At 58.9% G+C, this 18,028-nt stretch overlaps 7 protein-coding genes across 7 annotated transcripts; 2 read left to right on the top strand and 5 right to left on the bottom strand.

Annotated features, from left to right (window-relative positions):
- Positions 1 to 963: 963 nt before the first annotated feature.
- On the top strand, positions 964 to 2,893 carry WHR41_08915 (uncharacterized protein; the record flags this gene model as incomplete). The annotated part of the gene is made up of 3 exons (XM_069377519.1): positions 964 to 1,219; positions 1,512 to 2,044; positions 2,099 to 2,893. 3 exons carry the CDS (start codon positions 964 to 966, stop codon positions 2,372 to 2,374), a joined length of 1,065 nt encoding a protein of 354 aa, XP_069225487.1. The 3' UTR covers positions 2,375 to 2,893.
- WHR41_08914 (uncharacterized protein) lies at positions 2,554 to 3,951 on the bottom strand (the record flags this gene model as incomplete). Its single annotated transcript, XM_069377518.1, has 1 exon — positions 2,554 to 3,951. The coding sequence occupies one exon, from the start codon at positions 3,949 to 3,951 to the stop codon at positions 2,554 to 2,556; it is 1,398 nt and encodes a 465-aa protein (XP_069225486.1).
- Positions 3,952 to 6,241: 2,290 nt separating this feature from the next.
- Positions 6,242 to 8,723, bottom strand: WHR41_08913 (uncharacterized protein). The gene is made up of 2 exons (XM_069377517.1): positions 7,323 to 8,723; positions 6,242 to 7,248 (listed from the first exon to the last, which is right to left on the bottom strand). Exons 1-2 carry the CDS (start codon positions 8,326 to 8,328, stop codon positions 6,812 to 6,814), a joined length of 1,443 nt encoding a protein of 480 aa, XP_069225491.1. The 5' UTR covers positions 8,329 to 8,723; the 3' UTR covers positions 6,242 to 6,811.
- A 2,102-nt stretch (positions 8,724 to 10,825) lies between these two features.
- WHR41_08912 (uncharacterized protein) lies at positions 10,826 to 12,019 on the bottom strand (the record flags this gene model as incomplete). The annotated part of the gene is made up of 1 exon (XM_069377516.1): positions 10,826 to 12,019. The coding sequence occupies one exon, from the start codon at positions 12,017 to 12,019 to the stop codon at positions 10,826 to 10,828; it is 1,194 nt and encodes a 397-aa protein (XP_069225490.1).
- Positions 12,020 to 14,230: 2,211 nt separating this feature from the next.
- Positions 14,231 to 15,260, bottom strand: WHR41_08911 (uncharacterized protein). Its single transcript, XM_069377515.1, has 3 exons — positions 15,020 to 15,260; positions 14,603 to 14,961; positions 14,231 to 14,540 (listed from the first exon to the last, which is right to left on the bottom strand). The coding sequence occupies exons 1-3, from the start codon at positions 15,110 to 15,112 to the stop codon at positions 14,477 to 14,479; spliced, it is 516 nt and encodes a 171-aa protein (XP_069225489.1). The 5' UTR covers positions 15,113 to 15,260; the 3' UTR covers positions 14,231 to 14,476.
- A 350-nt stretch (positions 15,261 to 15,610) lies between these two features.
- On the top strand, positions 15,611 to 17,247 carry WHR41_08910 (uncharacterized protein; the record flags this gene model as incomplete). The annotated part of the gene is made up of 3 exons (XM_069377514.1): positions 15,611 to 16,360; positions 16,468 to 16,962; positions 17,014 to 17,247. The coding sequence occupies 3 exons, from the start codon at positions 15,611 to 15,613 to the stop codon at positions 17,167 to 17,169; spliced, it is 1,401 nt and encodes a 466-aa protein (XP_069225488.1). The 3' UTR covers positions 17,170 to 17,247.
- Positions 17,244 to 17,885, bottom strand: WHR41_08909 (uncharacterized protein; the record flags this gene model as incomplete). The annotated part of the gene is made up of 1 exon (XM_069377513.1): positions 17,244 to 17,885. One exon carries the CDS (start codon positions 17,883 to 17,885, stop codon positions 17,244 to 17,246), a length of 642 nt encoding a protein of 213 aa, XP_069225462.1.
- Positions 17,886 to 18,028: the final 143 nt, after the last annotated feature.

Here is an 18,028-nt window from a genome sequence, read left to right as displayed (position 1 = left end):
GAAATGGTTGGAAGGCCTTGACTGAAAGAGACATTGAACGGATGGGCGCAGGGCCAGAGGTCCAGACCGGCGGGCTAGTCCAGCGAAAGCCACTGTCTTTGTTGTTTGACCTGATGCAGTCCGCAACACCCTCGTCCGTGAGCGATTGGCTTCTACGCTGTCCACTTGTCGGCGTTCCTTAGACAACTCCGTTCACACGGCTCTTAAAATGCTACGCGTCGGGCTATACCTCGTCGCAATGCTGCTCAGACAGCTGCGGCTCGTCATCTCAGTGAGGAGAACCGCAAACAATGTATGAGTATCGAGGGTGCAAAGATTGCGTCTGGAGGACAAGCTGGGATCATCGGGCCATGCATGTCGTTCCTCGTGGACAGTTGCGTGGGACGAAAGTCACAAGCCCAAGCGAACACACTCGTGCCAGTACTGTTAAGCTTTCACTTGATTGCAGAGACTCTCCGGTCAAAACGAGAGGCACAGATACGCATTCAATATCAATCGGCCTAGTGACCTGCCCGGACTGGAAAACACCGACGTCGAGCTGAAGACGTCAGGTCGCTTTGAACTCCGCTGCGGGGTTGCCTCCTGCGAGGTCGCCGCCCGCCGCCCGCATGAGCATCCGACGATCATGGGGCGTTTCGAGAGGGCGGTGGCACGTGTGAAAGACGCATGGAAGATGGAACAAGCTGGGAAGAAACGTGAGACACTGCCTTCGGTGTCCATTTTGGGGATCGGCGGTCTGAAAGAGAAGACATCTTCAGCCAGAGGTATTGGACTCCAGGTCCCTTATAGCCATATGCACTCAATGCATACATAAGGTTACTGTACAGTAAGCTTCCACCGACGCCTCCCATCTCTCTACATCCATCTATCCAAAACCACACCTCTCCTTCCCAGGTCCCCTCCAACCAATCCCACAACACCACCCACCAAATCAATCTTCCAATTCAAACATCCAACCAAACCATGGCCACCAAACCCAACCTCGCCCTAACAACCTCCCCCACCCACACCCTTCGCCTCTCCCCCGTCCCCATCCCCATCCCGAAACCAACCGAATGCCTCATCCACATGCGCGCGACGGGGATCTGCGGCAGCGACGTGCACTTCTGGAAAGACGGGGCGATCGGCTCGTCGAAAGTGACGGGCGAGCTGGGACTGGGGCACGAGAGTGCGGGGGAGGTGGTGGGGGTTGGGGACGGGGTGGAGGGGTGGCGGGTTGGTAAGTTTTGATTTTTTCTTTGATTTTGAAATCGAGGAGATAGTAAGGTAGGCAGGACGAACGATGGCAGCGAGCGAGCAGACGGGCAGCGGGGAGCCAGCCTTGCGCTGCTGTTTGGCTCGTCGCGCGTCGTCGTCCTGTCCGGTCTGGGGATATTTGCTGCTGGCTAGAACGCTACGAAGGCTGCTTTTTCCGCTCGGAAAGGCAAGAGCGAGAAAGATAGAAAAAGAGCAAAGGACGGCCGGATAATCATACAAACCCCACTCGCTAACCCATCCCTTCTCCCCAACAGGCGACCGCGTCGCGCTCGAAAACGGCATCCCCTGCTCCCTCCCCTCCTGCACGCCCTGCCGCACCGGCGCCTACCACGGCTGCCCGTCCATAACCTTCTTCTCCTCGCCGCCCGTCGACGGGACCCTGCGGCGCTACCACGCGCACCCCGCCGCCTGGCTGCACCGTCTACCAGACTCCCTAAGCTTCGAAGAAGGCGCCTTGCTCGAGCCGCTGTCCGTCGCGCTGGCGGGGATCGAGCGCGCGGGGTTGAGATTGGGCGATGCGCTGGTGATCTGCGGCGCGGGGCCGATCGGGCTGTGTTGTTTGCTGGCGGCGAATGCGGCGGGGGCGGCGCCGGTTGTGGTGACGGATGTTGATGAGGGGAGGTTGGAGTTTGCGAGGGGGTTGGTGCCGAGGGCGAGGACTGTGTTGGTTGGGAAGGGAGAGGGGCCCGAGGGGGTGGCGGGCAGGGTGAAGGAGGCGTTGGGGAGGGAGGCGGGGTTGGTGTTGGAGTGTACGGGGGTGGAGAGCAGTATCCACGGGGCGATTTATGTGAGTTGCAGTGTTGTGCGCCGTGGGATAACTTTGGGCTGACATCTATCCCAGGCGACTCGGTTCGGCGGCTCCGTGTACATCATCGGCGTCGGGAAGGATTTCCAGACGATCCCGTTCATGTATGCCTCGTTCCGGGAGATCGATATACGATTCCAGTTCCGGTACCACGAGACATATCCAAAGGCTATAACGCTCGTGTCGGAAGGGCTGATCGACCTGAAACCGCTGGTCACGCATCGATTCCCGTTGGAGCAAGCCGTGGAAGCATTCGAAGCCGCGTCTACGCCTGCCGCGAAGGCTGTGAAGGTGCAGATTCTGGATAATTGACGACCGGGACGACGCGGTTGGGTTCCACGGCGGAGTCGCGGCGGGCTGAATTCGAACCACTCAAGATTTCAATGTAGAACTTTGCAATCCCATTGAGGATCTTCGGGTCCATGTTGCTCAGCATGCCAAAAGAAGGCGGGAGGCGCTTGCCGGGCACCTTTTTTCTCAACTCTCGCGCTTCAGTCTGTTAGCAAATCGGCTATGGCGATCTTCTTGCGTAGAGCCTGACCTGGTTCAGGGGCCCATGTTTCGAAAACGTCGACACTCTGCCGCACGCCGTACGTCGTGTTGCCCTGATCCTCTTCGTCTGGTAGAAAGCGCTTGGTGTTCCCCTGCATTGACATCACCCGGTCGGACCATCGCATGAGCTTCTTCACGAGTTCTGGGAATCCGAGCTTCGCCATGCCACCGCGGAGGTCTATCATTCGCCTTTGTGCAGGTCTGTGTATTGTGTTGGCGGCGTTTCTGTCGCCGTACATACACTCGTGCAAGGCAATGCGACCGACAGCCAGGATCAAGCCGTCAGAGACAGATCTCTGCGGTTCAGAGAGCGCCTCGTTGATCGCCTTGATCGCTTGTGACTGCAACCAATACGAGCACTCTCGGCCGAGGGCACCGATTCTGACCAAGTCACCTGAAGCGAAAAGCAGACGTACAAAGAAGAGCGCAGGCTCCTCCATGGCGTGCTGAGTCATGAACCATTCCCATCGTGCGCCCTGCGTCTGAGTGATCTGCAGTACTGGCCAAGCCCGGGGTGCGAAAACGACCATCATGTAGTGTAGCAGCCCATCGTACCAGGGTTGCCATTGTACGGGATAGCAGCTGAAGGGATCATGTCGACCGACACCAATTCTTTCCGGGCGAGGGACAGAATAATGCAAGATAGCTCGCATAGTTTCGATCTGCTCGCAGGGCCCCAGTTCGTATTGCACTTCGGGCTTGGGCGAGCTCTCGACTGAGGAGGCGGGTGTGGTGTGCTTGCATTCTGGGCAGTGGCATGGACGGTTTGGCGATTTTTGTCGCGAACACCGCCGCGCATATTGATGTGAGAGGGCAGGTGAGGTCGGACGAGACGGTCTTGAGTTGACAGTACTGGCATCAGACCAGACCTTGGAGCTTGCCGAGCTTATCGACGAGGGCGACTGAACGGCGTGCGGCTCTGTCCGCACGAGGTGGCCGAAAACGTATTGTTGTGATGTAGATCCAACAGACGTGTTGCTCCCAGCTCCCTTTTGCTTTGATGGTGCTGATTCCTTTGGAGCGGGTGCCGCCTTGTCGACCGGCGCATCGGCCTTGTCTGCCTCATCTTCGCCCTTTTTCCGCGCGGCGAGCTTGCGCGCGATGGTTGCTTTGCGCGCGGCGGCACTGGCCTTCGCAGCCTGGACACGCACTGCCTTCCTGTTCTCCTTGCTTATGCCTGCATCAAAAGCGACGAAAGAGATGCCGCCCTGGGCACGTGGGTTCGGAGCCGGTGCGCTGGGTCGGGAAGCGGAGGAGTTGGTGGCCTTGTTGCTGGCCTTACCGCTGCCGCTGCCGCCCCTCTCTTCACGGGCAGCGTTCGGGTTTTGTGGCACCATGAGGCCAAGGTAGAAGTGGTCTACCGCAAGAGCAGGAGGCGTGTCATGTGCGCGTTGGTGCGTAGGATGTGGCAGGCCAGGGTTGGGAAGCAGGCATAGGCCTAATATCCCAGGCCAGGTATCGGCGAAGCCCCGGCAGACGATCACAGAGGTTCAGCTGGGACGAGCTCGGGTGACGGTGGAGGGACAGCAGTTAGAGTTTTGCGCGGTTCGGAGGATGGGGCTTGGGGAGCACAAGGCGCGGGAGCGAGCTGTATGTAGGTTAGTGATATAAGGCACAAGCAGACGGCAGGCAGTGGAGCCACGGAAGGATTCGAGGAGACGAAGGGGAGAGAAGGACAGAGAGGCAGTCCGCACGGTGTCAGGCCGCCGTCACGTTGGCTGGAGGAGGCGTGCTAGACTTCTAGTACCACGCGCAGGTGGGCGAGCAGGCGGATGCTCGAGCTCGCTGAGGCGGATGACAGGCCGGGCGGCGCCCAGGCACGCCAGGGTGCGTCGATCACGGGCGCCAGACGTGCGTCAGCTAATACCACCCGCAGGCCAATGAGCAGCCATAGGGGGGCGAGAGGCACGACGGTGCCGAGATTCAGCATTCATCAATAATCTGGAGACGGCGACGAAACCATGTCCGCCTGCTTCGCCCACGCGTCTCCGCCGCAGCCCTGGATTGCCCGATTGCTGCCCTGTTACTGTACATTCGTAGCGTCGTGGACCATACTGCCACCCGTCGGCCCGCCAGCTTCTAACTGCAAGAAGAAAACACGCTGTGTGCTGACAAAGCTGGCCCTCCAGGTCCCAAGGCCGTGCCCTGAATCGATCGCCTTCATCGTCCCAGTGCTGCGGCCCTGGCATGGACCCGTGTTGGATCCGAACCTTCTCTTGACCTCTTTCCATCCTGGCGAGCCTGGACGATGCTCTTTCGTTCACGGCAGTGAGAATCCTCAGCATGTCCGTCACTCTTCAAGCCGTTCCAAAAGCAGCACCACATGCATACTGGCAGGCAGGGCACACCCGCCCCAGACATGCCACCGCCTCGGCATCCGACATGAATAGCTCATCCCCGGTCGAGCATTGATTATACTGACCCGTCACCACCACTCCTGAATCCCTACTCACACACAATACCCTGTCTGCACAGCCGCCCTCCGGCTGTGCCCATCCAGCTGACATATATTGCCCTTCATCTCGATCACCCGATGTGTCATCACGGATCTTCAGCTAGGCATCTCCCGAGCAGGCCCTGGTTTGGAGTTTATTGAGGTATACCTGGTATACACAGCCGACGGCCGGGGTTCGAGGAGAGACTTCATCGCGCCGTGCTCGATTCGGCATGTTGTTGGCGGGCAGCGGCAGCGAAGCGTCTGGCCGCGCACGCCTCGCTGTCACCGTGAAATCAGCGCCCCACAGGCGCGGGTGAACGTGTTTGCTCGAGGTCCACGATTGATTGGGATGACAGATTATTTGCGAAGTCCCCATCTTGATCCTTCCCGTCCGGCACCTGCCGCTGGCACTTGTGTAGAGCTAGCACTGAGACTACTGTAATCTCTCCATCAGGTGAGATCCGTATCAGTAGCTATGTAACAATCTGACCTGTCAACCTCTCTCTCTCCAAGCCATCATACACCGAGACCCCGTCCCTAGCCTGCATTGTAACGTTATTCCCAAGCAACGCCGCCATACCGCCGGGCCGGTCCCAAAAGCGGTCGGATAGCCATCCAGAGCGGCAGGACCATCCACAAAAGCAGCCGGAGCTTTCTCGCGCAGACACCACCTACAATGACATTTCAAGAGTCCGAGCGGCCAATCCCGTCGTGCCTGCGCACCTCAGTCACGAGCTCGAGCCCCGAGCCTGAGCCTGGCCTTGACGACGTAGCAGTCTCCGTGGTACAGTATGTAGCTGCTGCTACTGCTGCACGTCATCGTCCGCCGCCACACTCCGACGCGCGCCGTTCCAGCCGTGTTCTACGCTCTCGTTGACGGTGATGAGAGCAGTTGAGAACGCCGTCCATTTCCCGCTGACCGCATCCGCTACCTCCTCCGTATGCCAGTCCTGTCGAGGGAACTGACGTCCATAAGGTAGGGCAACACCGGCAGGAATTTCGTGGCATGGCACACACACACAGATGAGAAAAAAAAGCCGCGTTGGAACGAAGTTGAAGTTGAAGAATCTCAATTTTTTTATTGTTGTTCCCGTCTCTCGGAAGGCAGAAGACCACCACCTCCATCTCGCAACAGGGTCCGAAACATGCAGAAACTAAGGTACCTACACGCACCGCAAGCCCCCGCCTCTTCTTCTTCTTCTTCTTCTTCTTCTTCTTCTTCCCAGCAAAATACCACAAGGCGACGGTCTAGGCTGTATCGGACGTTCTATCGACGGTCTCGGGCTTCCAGCAGGAGAAGAAATGAACTTTGGAAAAGTCGATGGATTAGAAGAATGGCAATCGATCAATCAATACGCCCCTCAAAAGCCCTTCCGAACCCCCCACCGCTCCAATCCTAGAAAGTCAACCTCCTTCGAAAAACGCCGCGCTTGAGCGCACCAGGAAGTACTAATAGCGAAGCAGAAGCTGTGTTTTTTTTGTGTGTGTGGTTGGTCTTTGTGTGCGTGTGAGCCGCGCCCCGACGCCAGTGGCGCCTGCGTATCGTAGGTGTGGAGGGCTTGATGTTGGGCGGTAGTAGCAGGGAGCTGCGGGGCGCCGTTGGCGAAAGCGAGCGGGATCCATTCTGCTTCTGCTTGCTCGGAAGCGAGCGAGCGGCGTTGGTGTCTTTCCCACCTTTCTTTCTTTTTCAGTTTTCTTCTTATTGTTCCATAGCGATAAAACTCCAGGCTAAACTTTTTTCTCTTCTCAGACAGAAACTCCTACTCGTCCGCGCCGACGATGACCGTCTTCTTCTCCGCAAGCCTCGCGGGCGCGACGCCGTTGCCGTTCCTGTTGCGGAAGAACAGCACGTTCCTCCGCTCGCCCTCGGCGCCCTCGTTCGGCTCGACCCACTGGCACCAGCGCGCGCTCTTGTACATGGCGCGCAGGAAGCCGAGCGGGCCGCCCTCGACGTCGGCGCGGTAGTGGCGGCCCATGACGGGCTTGATGGCCTCGGTCGCCTCGTCGGCGTGGTAGAAGGGGATGGTCGAGATGTAGTGGTGCAGGACGTGCGTCTCGATGATGCCGTGGAAGATGTGGCGGCCGATGAAGCCGAACTCGCGGTCGATGGTGGCGGCGGCGCCGCGGGCGAAGTTCCAGGTCTCGCCGGTGTAGTGGGGCAGGGAGGGGTCGGTGTGCTGGAGGTAGGTGATGGCGACTGTTGGGGGGAGTGTTAGATGAGTTCTTCAGGTGTTTATGGTGGGATATCGAGATTTCAAGGGGGAGACTTACCGAGCCAGTGGTTGACCCAGAGGTAGGGGATCAGGTACCAAACGAGGAGGTTCTGGAAGCCGTAGGTCTTGCCGACAAGGCCGAGGATGGTGGCGGTGATGCCGATGCCGAGGTCACTGAGGAGGATCAACTTCTCGTCCTTGCGCTCGTACAGAGGGCTGCTGGGGAGGAAGTGGTTGACGGAGCCGTCGCCGTTCTTGCGGCCGACGCCCTTGCCCTCGGTCTGCTTGGCGTGGTTGTTGTGGCCGGTGACGTTGTAGATGAGGTACATGGGCCAGCCAAAGAGCTGCTGGGCGATCATGTGGCCGGCGGTGTAGAGGGGAGTCTCCTCCATCAGCTCGTGCATCTCGTGGAGAAGCCAGCCGGTGCGGGAGGACTGCTCCTCGCGGGTCCTGGGTACGAAGACCATGTCGCGCTCCATGTTGCCGGTGGCCTTGTGGTGCTTGCCGTGGCTGATCTTCCAGGAGAAGTACGGGACGAGCAGAGCAGAGTGGCAGATCCAGCCGACGGTGTCGTTGAGCGTCTTGCTGGGAGAGAAAGACTGGTGACCACACTCGTGGGCGAGGACCCAGAGACCAGTGCCAACGAGGCCCTGAATGACGGTGTAGCCGGCCCAGAGGGCGGCACGAAGGCCGTACGAGGGAATGTACTCGGGCGTGCAGAACTTGTTGAAGACGGTGAAGACCGTGGCCAGGATTGCAATGTCGCGGAAGACATAGTACAGGCCCATGGCGCCGGAGCGCTCAAAGCAGTGCTTGGGTATGGCATCTCTTATGTCCTTCATGGTGTAGTTGGGCAGCTCGAACTCGTTGCCGTAGCCGTCGACAAACTTCTGCGGCTGGCTCTTGGTCTGGACCTCATCCTCGGAGGCGAGCGAGGAGAGAGAGGTGGAGGAGGCAGAGGCGGTGGGCGAGTCGTCCGGAGTCGCATTGACAGTGGAGGGGACAGAGTCGGCGGTGACTGTGCGCCTGGTGGCCGCCCTGGGCGGCAGAGCAGAGGTGCTCATTGTGACGGTCGTTTAGGAGGAATGAGGTGTGGTGGAGAGAGTGTGGACGACGTCGATTGGGGAGTAGACCGAGCTGTTGTCGACCGACTCGGCAATCGCTCTGGAGCTGCAGCAAGCTGTCCTGAGCAAAAACAGTCGTTGGGGATCGCAAAGCTGGGAGCGAGCTTGGCGGTTGGGACTCGGGTGCAGGGAGGCTCGGTGCAGCAACGAGGGACGGAGGGGCGCCGGTGGCTTGAGGAGATGGAGGAAGACGAGCAGAAAGAGGTGCAGGCGGGGCGGACGAGGGAAGAAAAGGACAAGCAGGACGGGCCTGGGGGAGGAGGAGTGGCGGCGAGCGATGTTCGGGCCTGACCCTCGATTTTCGACCAACCCGCAGGCGATACAGGCCGAGCATCTGGCTAGCGTGGCATCGACATGCTTCACCGCGCTCGAGCCAGCATGGGGATGCTTCCTGCGCGCGCGTGCCGTGCGGGCGCCCTGACCTATCCATTGGCCCGTAATAATTCTATGTATCGATGCGTAATTGATCAGGCGGTCCATCGATATGCTCTGTCGATGTCTGGATTGACGGGCGTGGGCAGGCTGTCACCGCGCGCACACGGGGGAATTTCGATGTTGACAGCCAGCGTGGCCCAGGGGGATCTGCAGGGCTCTCGCCGCCGCAGTGGATGGGTGGGTGGGCGAGCTGCGGCAGTCGGTCCCTTGCCCACGCGCTGCGCTCGCCCCAGGCTGCTGGCCCAGCAAGGCAGGCGAAAATCAAACAGGCCCGGCAGCAAGAAAAACAGCCGCGGGCCAAGCCAAACCGCTCGAAGCCTCCAGTGCCTCCACCAAGACAACGACGATCGCCGTCCGCCGCCCGCGCAAAACCCGTCCAGACGCCGCGCCGAAGAGACCCCCAGGCCCTCCCAACATGCCGCCATCCACTCACCCAAAAAGTCCCCACCGCCCTCCGATTCTTCCCTCGCCCTGCGTCTGCTGCCCGCCTAGCGCCGCATCGCACGCCGCCGTCCCAGCGCCGCCCTCTTCCACCCGCCTTCTGGGCCGTTCTTGAGCAGCCGTCTGTGCGAGCGAGAAACACACCGCGCTGGTCGTCTATAGTAGCGCTGTATAGTAGTCATAGAGCCACGCATCCATCCATAGCCTCGCCTCGCGCCCGCCCAGGCAGTTCTGCAGGGCCTGAGACAGGGCGGCGGCGCGGCCGTTGCGGCGAAACGGCGCGAGAGGAAAAGGCAACGTTCGCGTCTCGCCCGCCTTCCAGTCCTCGCTCGTGCGATCGTCACCCGGTTGAGCTCAGCGGCATGCCTGCGAGCTTTGCTGCCACCGCGCGTGAGCTTCCATCTCAGAAAGTTACCTGTTTCGCTGCGCTGCGCTGCGCCCGCGCCCGATGACCTCGTGGCGTCGGCAGGGCTGGGCTGACGCGCCTGCCGGGACGTCACTTTGCACTTCACATGCTGGTACTGTGTGTCTGTCTGGCGGGAGAGTTTGCGCGGTAGGTTTGGCAGAGCGTGCGCGCGTGGGGGATGCTTGGGAGGGGATTGGCGGTCTGCTCTGCCATTGGATTGAGAGGCGGGCGTGGAGGAGGGGTATCTTTTCATGTGAAGGTGGGACTTTGTTGATAGGATGCGATCAGATGATGGGTTGGGCTGAGAGGGGATGTTTTTCATGTGAAAATGCGTTCCTTTTGATGTCGGTCGTGGACTCCTCGCTTGATCAGATGATGGAGTTTGAGTGGCCGATGGCGCGCCTTGGGTTCGAGATCGACTCGCGGCCCCAGACTCTTGTCGACACAGGGTTCGTCCTACTCGACGCGGCGCCGAGGCAAGAGTCGTCGACTCGGAGCTTTCTGCGATGCGATGCCATGCGCTGTACACGGCCTGTGTTGACTGCGGCAGACGGCATGTGAAGACAGCCGCGGCTGGTTTGTTGGAACGATCTGTGGTGAGTGTGACGGACGACGATGCATGTACCCATGATGTCTCCTCTCAAGCCTGGAGGTGCCTCCGGAACTTTCTCGTGGCTGACGCATGGCTACATACATACAGTCAGGCTTAAGTGAGGACAGTAGTAAGGTTAGGACAGTAGTAAGGTTAGGACAGTAGTAAGGTCAGGCGGGCTACAGTGCAGTAGTCATGAGCGGCTGAGGTGTGATGGAGGCGTGGAGTCACAGCATGGAGGCCTGATGACCTTGATGGGATGAGACAGACAGGCATTGGGTAATATGGATTTCTTTTTTTTTTTTGTATTGGGACGAACTACTTTCGTTCCTCATCCTTTATCCTCGCCTCGGTCATCTCGATGACTACTTCCGTCCTTCATCATCTACGTCCGTCGCAAAGCTCTCGCAGCTGCCGTTGAATTCGCTGCCGCCATGCACGCTCTCCGCAACAACAACCGCCCAACAACTCCCGATGCTTGTTCATGTTGAAATATCATTAATCGTAGACCCCATCATCAGACCACCTCGTTCAAATCCTCCCCGTCCTCAGCACTAACAAATTTAAGCCCTGTCGGGCCACAGCTCCTTAGCAACCTCCTTGACAAGCCTCAGCTTGGCAAACATCTTCTCCTCCGTCATGCCCTCCGCGCCAACAGCGACACTCGCAAAGCCACACTGCGGGCTGATACCAATGTTCTCCATCGCCTCCTTCTGGCTCCTGCCCTGGCCGTCAGCAATGATCTTCGCCGCCTCCAGCACCTTCTGCTTGATCGCCTCCTTGTCCTCGAGCTCCGGGTCCTTGGTCGTGACCACGCCCAGAACGACGTTCTTGTGCGCCGGCAGGAAGCGCAGCGGCTCGAAGCCGCCGCTGCGCGGGTTGTCGTACTCGAGGTAGAAGGTGTCGTAGTTGAGCGTCTTGAAGAAGCGCTCCGCGATCTTCTCGTACGAGCCCTCGCTGAAGTGCATGCTCTTGCTGAAGTTGCCGCGGCACACGTGCAGGCCGACGTGCAGGTCCGCCGGGCGGTCGAGCAGCGTGTCGTTGTGCGCCTTGAGGTACATGTCGAAGAGCGCGTCCGGGTCCTCGCCGTCGGACTTCAGCCCCGCGAGCATGTCGTCCGAGCAGAAGTAGGCGAGCGTCGGGTCGTCGATCTGGATGTTGCGCAGGCCGTCGGCGTACAGGGTCTGGAACTCCTGGCGGTAGGCGGCGGCGAGGTCGGCGAAGAAGGCAGGGTCCGAGGAGTAGGCGTCCTTGCTGTAGCACTTGCCGGGCGCGAGGCGCAGGTGGAAGTAGCAGGGCGGGGGCATGGTGAACTTGAGGTCGGCGACCTTGTCGGCGGGCACGGTGGCCTTGAGCTGGCGCCAGTTGGCCAGGTAGGGGCTCTGCGTGTACTTGATCTTGCCCTCGCAGACGACGGCCATGGGGTAGTTCTTGCCGGCCTTCTTGAGCGCGGCGATGGGCGGCGCGCTGAGGCGGGCCAGGTCCCAGGGGACGTTCTCAATCTCGCGCATGCCCTCGAGCTTCTCGAAGAAGCCCGAGAAGTAGTACTTGCGGTCGAACTCGCCGTTGCTGATCGCGCGGATGTCGTTCTTCAGCTGCTTGTCGACGATGTCCTGGATCGCGACGTCCTGGGTCTTCTTGAGCTCATCCTGAGTGATCTCGCCCTTGGACGCCTTTTCCTGGGCGGAGGAGACGGAGTCGGGGCGGATGAGGGAGCCGATGTGGTCGGCGTGGAAGGGGAGTTTGGTGACAGGCATGGTGGTATGGTGGAGGGGTATGTTGGGGAGAGTGTGGGAGAGGGGAGGAGTGAGAGGGGAGGGAGTTCTGGTAGTATCTCGTCTGAAAGGAAGAAAGGAACGGTGTTCGGTCCCCTACCCGTGTCATTCGGCAGTCATACCTCCTGCTCGGCCCCGGCATAGATTTTCTCGTCGCAACCGGCCGTCGCGTAGCAGGCGAGTGTAGACCATTGCTACTCAGGGCAGCCGAACGCGGCTTGCTGGCGCTTTTCGAACTGCCGTCCTCGAGTCGCAAGTGGGACCTGAGCCTCTTTTCACCTCTCAGCGCCCCCGCCGCCGACCAGCTGTCGTAGCGTGGCGAACGAAGCGGGGTGTCAAGTTGCCGATAAAGAAGCGATCCGCTGTTTTGACTTTGCTAGGTTGGCCCTCCGGCAAATGGGCAGAGGCCAGACATGCCGATATAGGCAGGTTGGACTTGTCGCTGACATTCGTTTTCGGCGTTTGTTGTGATGGAAAGGCTGCTCTTGTGTCCCGGCAGGATGGCTTGGTCTGCGTGCAGTGCTCGTGTAGGACCGCGAAAGGCCCATGAGTGAAGGCCCACCATTGAAGTGGATATGCCCTTATTCCGCGAAAGATCCTAGACAGATTGCGGCCTAAACCGGCCAGCACGCCGGCTTTGTTGAAGGCGCCTACCTGGCAGCGTGCTTGTAGGGAGTGCCCGTGCGAATCAGCAAGCTGATTATTTACGAGTATTATTGAGGTAATACTCAAGGCCTCGGAAGATATGAGCCCTTCCGATATCCTTTCCCGTGTGAGGATAGCAGGGCAGCTAGTTTAAGAGGGATGGTGAGGAAATTGGCGTCGTTGCAAGGCTCACAAGGCTTCAACCTCGGCCATCATCACGCTGTCATGTATAGTCGGCCGCATAGTAGTCACGCATATGTAGAATGTCATACAAGACCCTGCTTACCTTATTCAAGGTCGAGATAATCGTGTAAACGAGGGCACCTAGCGTTGGTGACCGTCAATAAGGATTGGGAGTGGGGTTAGTTTCACAGAACCTCACTCGGGTGTAGTGTTTATGATTCTTAACATAGGAACTCATGAAGCGCTTGACACCTCTGCCGGTATATACACGCCACAATAAAGTTGCATTCCACTGAACACTGACTACAATTTCTCGATAATGTCCCATTCGCAGAGTAGTGGCCTCCTCTCGGCGTTCCATGGCCCCTTCGAGCAATTTCCCCAAAGCAAAGCAACATTCACAAACAGGCCAACAAGACCTCCGCATACCCCTCGCATGCCCGTCGACAGCACAGCTCCACCTCGAAATACCTCGTGCTCTCCAGGCTACCCCAGCGCAGCCAGCCGGCCCTCCAACTCGGCCCTCTTCGCCTTCAACTTCCTGATCTCCGACCTCAGCGACCGAATGATATTCTGACTATGCGACAGCAAAAGCTCCGCATTCTGAGACGGTGGCATCCTCTTCGGGGGCGCCGCAGAACCCTGCTCCCCATTCCCATGCCCACTCCCATCCGCCACCTGCGCCGGCGCCATCCCCGGCGCCGCAACAGCCGTCTGCATCTTCCCCTGGCTCTGACCCTCCCCCTCGCTCTCCTGCCCGACCATGATCTGCTGCTCCTGCACCTGCTGCGCCGGGATCGTCTGCTGCTGCGAATACCGGTGAAAGAACCTAATGTGCGTGTTCAGCTCGTGATTGTACGCATTCGCCTTTTCGACCTCGGTGGAGAGGTAAGTGATGTTGTGCTCGAGCTGGGCCTCGCGCGCGCGGGAGCAGCGCAGCTCGTAGTCGAGGCGCGCGGCGTCTTCGGCGGCGGCGGCGCCGAGCTCGTGCGCGTGGCGCTCCGAGGTCGCGAGCTGTTGCTGCAGGGCTGCGATTGTAATGTTGGCGTTGCACAGGGCGTTATCAGAGCCGGTCCTGATGGGCGGGAGGGTGTAAGACGGTTCGTTGGGGGGCGTGGAGTGCGTGTTTGGGGTTAGGGCGAGGCGTTCGGGGGAGTTGGGGGATTCGGGGAGGGGGTAGACGTCGGTGGATTGGGAGGCCATCTTGTTGGGTTGGTGTTTGGTGGCGTGTCGTAGGTTTTGTTGCGTCACGTTGTTTGGATGATTTATCTTGTGGCGTGAATAGCGCGACGAGGTTGTCAGTTCGCGAGGTAGGTGATGCTAGGTGACCTGTTTTGATTTGGTTGCTGGGTGGTGTTTGGTGTTGGTGTTGCGTGGAAAGCGACAGAACTTTATTGGGCGAGGAGGTGCCGTCGCTTGGGCGCGATTGAAGGTGAATGAGCTTCACTCGCGCATGGCACATGTGAGAGCTCGCGATAGATCACTGGTCACTCACACAAGCATGTGATCCAGAGGAAATGTGAGCACGTGAAAAGAATAGATTCGCGATAATTTGGTCAGTGTACACTGTACGAGAAGTGGTAATGCACAAAGATGAGGCATTCGTATCCATCACAAGGCAAGGTTGTAGGTGTAGTCATCCTCCATGTTCTGGCTCACCCAGAGGATGACGGAGCTGCGGATTGGAAAATTAGCAGTCGTTCACTTTCAGACGGAAGTATTAACTTCAGAACTCACCTCAACATGACCAAGCCGTTCGTTACGACATTAGCCACGCCCATCCAAGCCGTGGGCCAGCTGGCTTCCGCGACAATGTACTTCAGCACCAGCACGCAGACACCACCAGCAAGACCTCCAGCCATCGCAGCAAATCCCATGAACAGCACCACCCTCGCCTTCCATGCCACACCGTCACCACTGTAACTGAATCCATCGCCCGAAAGGCGCGTCTTATCTATGCTGTTGATGACCAGCATGCCGAGAGCGGAGAAGATTGCGGGGATCCAGTCGACGAAGGTGATGTGGAAGTTCGAGCCGTTGAGAGGTGATTTGGAGTAGCTGGCGGCATCGATCAGGATGAAGAGTGCGATCGAGAACTGTGTGGGGCAATAGTCAGTACGTAGCTCATTGTAAAGATGAATACTGATAACGTACAAGACCACCGGCCAGGTAGACGCCTGCGGTGCGCGTGTTCGCGCTGTTGAGCCATTGTGGCTTGGGGAAACGGAAGAGTCGCTCGCCCTCCATGATCGATCGCGAGTGTCTGTTTCCGGTAGGGTGATGGTCGCAACGTCTTGCAGAGACGGTATCGGGCTGTCGCGTGAGGTGATGTGCGCTGACTTGGTCACAAGCTCGAGGTGAGGCTGGAGCTGTCGTTGCGGCTCTGCGGCTCCGCCCGTCGTGGCAGCAGCCTTCTGACGTATGCGAGATGGCTGCACGCCTCAGAATCACATGAAAATGTTCGCCAGGAACGCCTGGGTCGCTGAGGGTTTCCAAGACAAGAACAATTCTCTTTCTTCTTCCATTCACCCATACAGCAGTCCGCTCGAGCCTGTCAAATTGTATTAACGGCCGTAAAGTGATGCACAAGGTCAATGCAACCTCGGCACGCCGGCGCTACTTCCTGTTCCCACGTGCAATCCCGCGCCATCGATTGCGCAGCCAGCTGTTCGACGTTCATCTCATCATGTGAAATAAACCACCAACCCTCCCTCTCCCCTCTCATCCACATACACTCGTTTCATAATGGCGTTTTCCTACTTCCCCGGCTCTTGTTCTATAGACTACACACACAGCGACGAACCCCTCACCCTCCCCACGAAATCCGGCCCCTCCAGAGCGCTCCCCGAACTGATCAAAGATGCCGTGCCCGCCTGCAACCTCAACCCCTTCCTACCGAACGGGCACTTCCAGACTGCCTGGACAGCGATGAAATTCGACGGTCCGCCCATCCACTACAAACGCCGCACCTTTGCCGCCTCGCAGGACACCTTCCCAGGCCACTTCACCGTCGACTTCGTCACCGCCGCCCCGCCCCCCGCCTCGCTCGAGAAAGACGCCGAAGGCAACATCGCACACGACCAAGGCCCAACCACCGACCCCGTCGGCGTCGGCCACCACTACCTCCCGCCCCGCACGACGTACTTCACCGATGAGGAGTTCTCAACCCTGGGCGCCGACGACGACAAGCCACTGCTCGTGTGTCTGCACGGGCTCAGCGGCGGCAGCTACGAGACGTACCTCCGGCATGTGCTGGCGCCGCTGGTAGCGCCGAGCGCGGCGGGCGCCAAAGCCGGCGGGCTGAGCGGCGGCGAGTGGGAGGCGCTCGTGGTCAACTCGCGCGGCTGCGCGGGCAGTAAGATCACGAACAGCATGCTGTACAACGCGCGGGCGACGTGGGACGTGCGGCAGGTGGTGAAGTGGGCGCGCGAGCGCTGGCCGCGCAGGCGCATTTTCGGGGTGGGCTTCTCGCTGGGCGCGAACATTCTCACGACTGTAGGTACCTTGTCCTGTCCTTTGCCGCTCTTCTGTAGAGGTGAAATGCATGAAGATGTTTTTGAGGGATTCGGTTTTGTTGATTCGAGTGTCTTTCTGTGTTCTAGTATCTAGGAGAAGAGGGAGACGCGTGTCCCCTTTCCGCCGCCCTCGTCATCTCCAACCCGTGGAAGCTCGAAGTCGCCTCGCTCTCGCTGCAGCGCAGCTGGATCGGAATGAACGTCTACAGCAAGGCCATGGGTAAATCCATGCGTGCGCTCTACGACACGCACGTTGAAGAAATCTCGCAGAACAAGGCGCTATTGCCCGAGAAGATCCATTCGATCAAGTACCTGCACGAGTTTGACCGCGAGGTGCAGTGTGCGACGTGGGGGTATCCGACGGAGGGTGCGTACTACAGAGACGCGACCAGCGCGGACAGCTTGTTTGGCATTCGGGTGCCAACCATGTGTCTGCATGCAAGAGACGATCCGATTGCGTGCGATGAGGCGGTACCATATGAGGAGATCAGACAGACACCGTGGGTGGTTATGTGCGCGACGAGCGGTGGTGGCCATTTGAGTTGGTTTGAGCTTGGAGGTGGCAGGTGGCATGCGAAGCCGGTGAGTGAATCGTTTACAAGCCAGAGAGAGCTTTAGCTGACTTTGGAGAAGGCGGTGAATTTCTTGAATGCGATGGCGAGAGATGTGGACTTTGACAAGATCGAGCCGCCGAAGATGCCAGGAAAAGGGCCCGTGGGAGGGCACAAGACGCCGTTCGCATTTGATCCGATGCGCAGGAAGGCGCACGTCGCCGGTAGTGACCAGTAATGATTAGAACGCCCCAATAGGCGGATAGAAGCTCCGAAAGAAAATAGACCATAGATTCCCAAACCCGTCACAAATCAACCGAAGCTCACACGCTTCTTTGACTTCTTCGCATCCTTGGGCGGCGCATCGTCGCCGAAGCCTGCAAAGTAGCCGTTCTTCATCGACTTGCGGGACTCCACAGCTGAGCTGTCCCCATCCGATCGTTTCTTTCTCTCCGATTCTTTGATGCCCTTCTTCCTGTCCTCGAATGTGGCCTTCTTGCTCTGCGCCCTCTTCTCCGCCTCAGCCTTCTTCGCCTCCCTCAGCTGCTCCAGATGCCTCGCTTTCTGCATTTTGCTCTCGATGTTGCCCTCCTTCTCAGCCATAACCATCGCCATAATTGCATTCATGCCCTCATTGTCGTCGACGAAGTTCTTGCCCTTCTTCATGTTGGGCGGCTTCGAAACTCCCTCCGGCCTGATGCCGTTCAGCTCGGGGATACCGAGCTCTTTGGCGGTGTAGACCTTCTGCTTCTTCTTGTTGGCATCCTTGCGACTGTCGGCCGACTTGGACTTGACCTGCTCGCCGCTGACCCGACCTTGAGGCTTTTTGCTCTTCTTCACTCCGGCGGACGACGCTTTGGGGCCGGCTTTGGAACCTCCGATGCTCTTGGAAGGGCCACTCTTGCCGGTCCTCATGGGCGCCTTGTTACTTTTTGTGGTAGGTGCGGGAGCCATTATGAAGGAGGGTGTCGAGGTCGAAAAAAGGTGTGAGGGTGTGAGGAGAGCAACAGGAAAGGCAATGCGACTGGCGATGCATGGAAATTTGGGCAAGGCAGTCTCGAACTTTTTGGCCTCGGCTTGCGCCACACTGTGGCTTG

This window comes from Cladosporium halotolerans (assembly GCF_011745625.1).
Source record: "Cladosporium halotolerans strain TM138-S3 chromosome Unknown Sca52, whole genome shotgun sequence".
Lineage (NCBI taxonomy): Eukaryota > Fungi > Ascomycota > Dothideomycetes > Cladosporiales > Cladosporiaceae > Cladosporium > Cladosporium halotolerans.
This window is presented reverse-complemented; position numbering and strand designations above follow the sequence as displayed.

Coding starts and splice junctions, on each gene's coding strand:
- WHR41_08913 (XM_069377517.1), bottom strand. CDS start 8,328: ATGAGCACCTCTGCTCTGCCGCCCAGGGCGGCCACCAGGCGCACAGTC. Junction 7,249..7,322: donor CTGGGTCAACCACTGGCTCG/GTAAGTCTCCCC, acceptor TCCCCCCAACAG/TCGCCATCACCTACCTCCAG.
- WHR41_08911 (XM_069377515.1), bottom strand. CDS start 15,112: ATGGAGGGCGAGCGACTCTTCCGTTTCCCCAAGCCACAATGGCTCAAC. Junction 14,962..15,019: donor TCTACCTGGCCGGTGGTCTT/GTACGTTATCAG, acceptor TGCCCCACACAG/TTCTCGATCGCACTCTTCAT. Junction 14,541..14,602: donor AACGGCTTGGTCATGTTGAG/GTGAGTTCTGAA, acceptor TCCAATCCGCAG/CTCCGTCATCCTCTGGGTGA.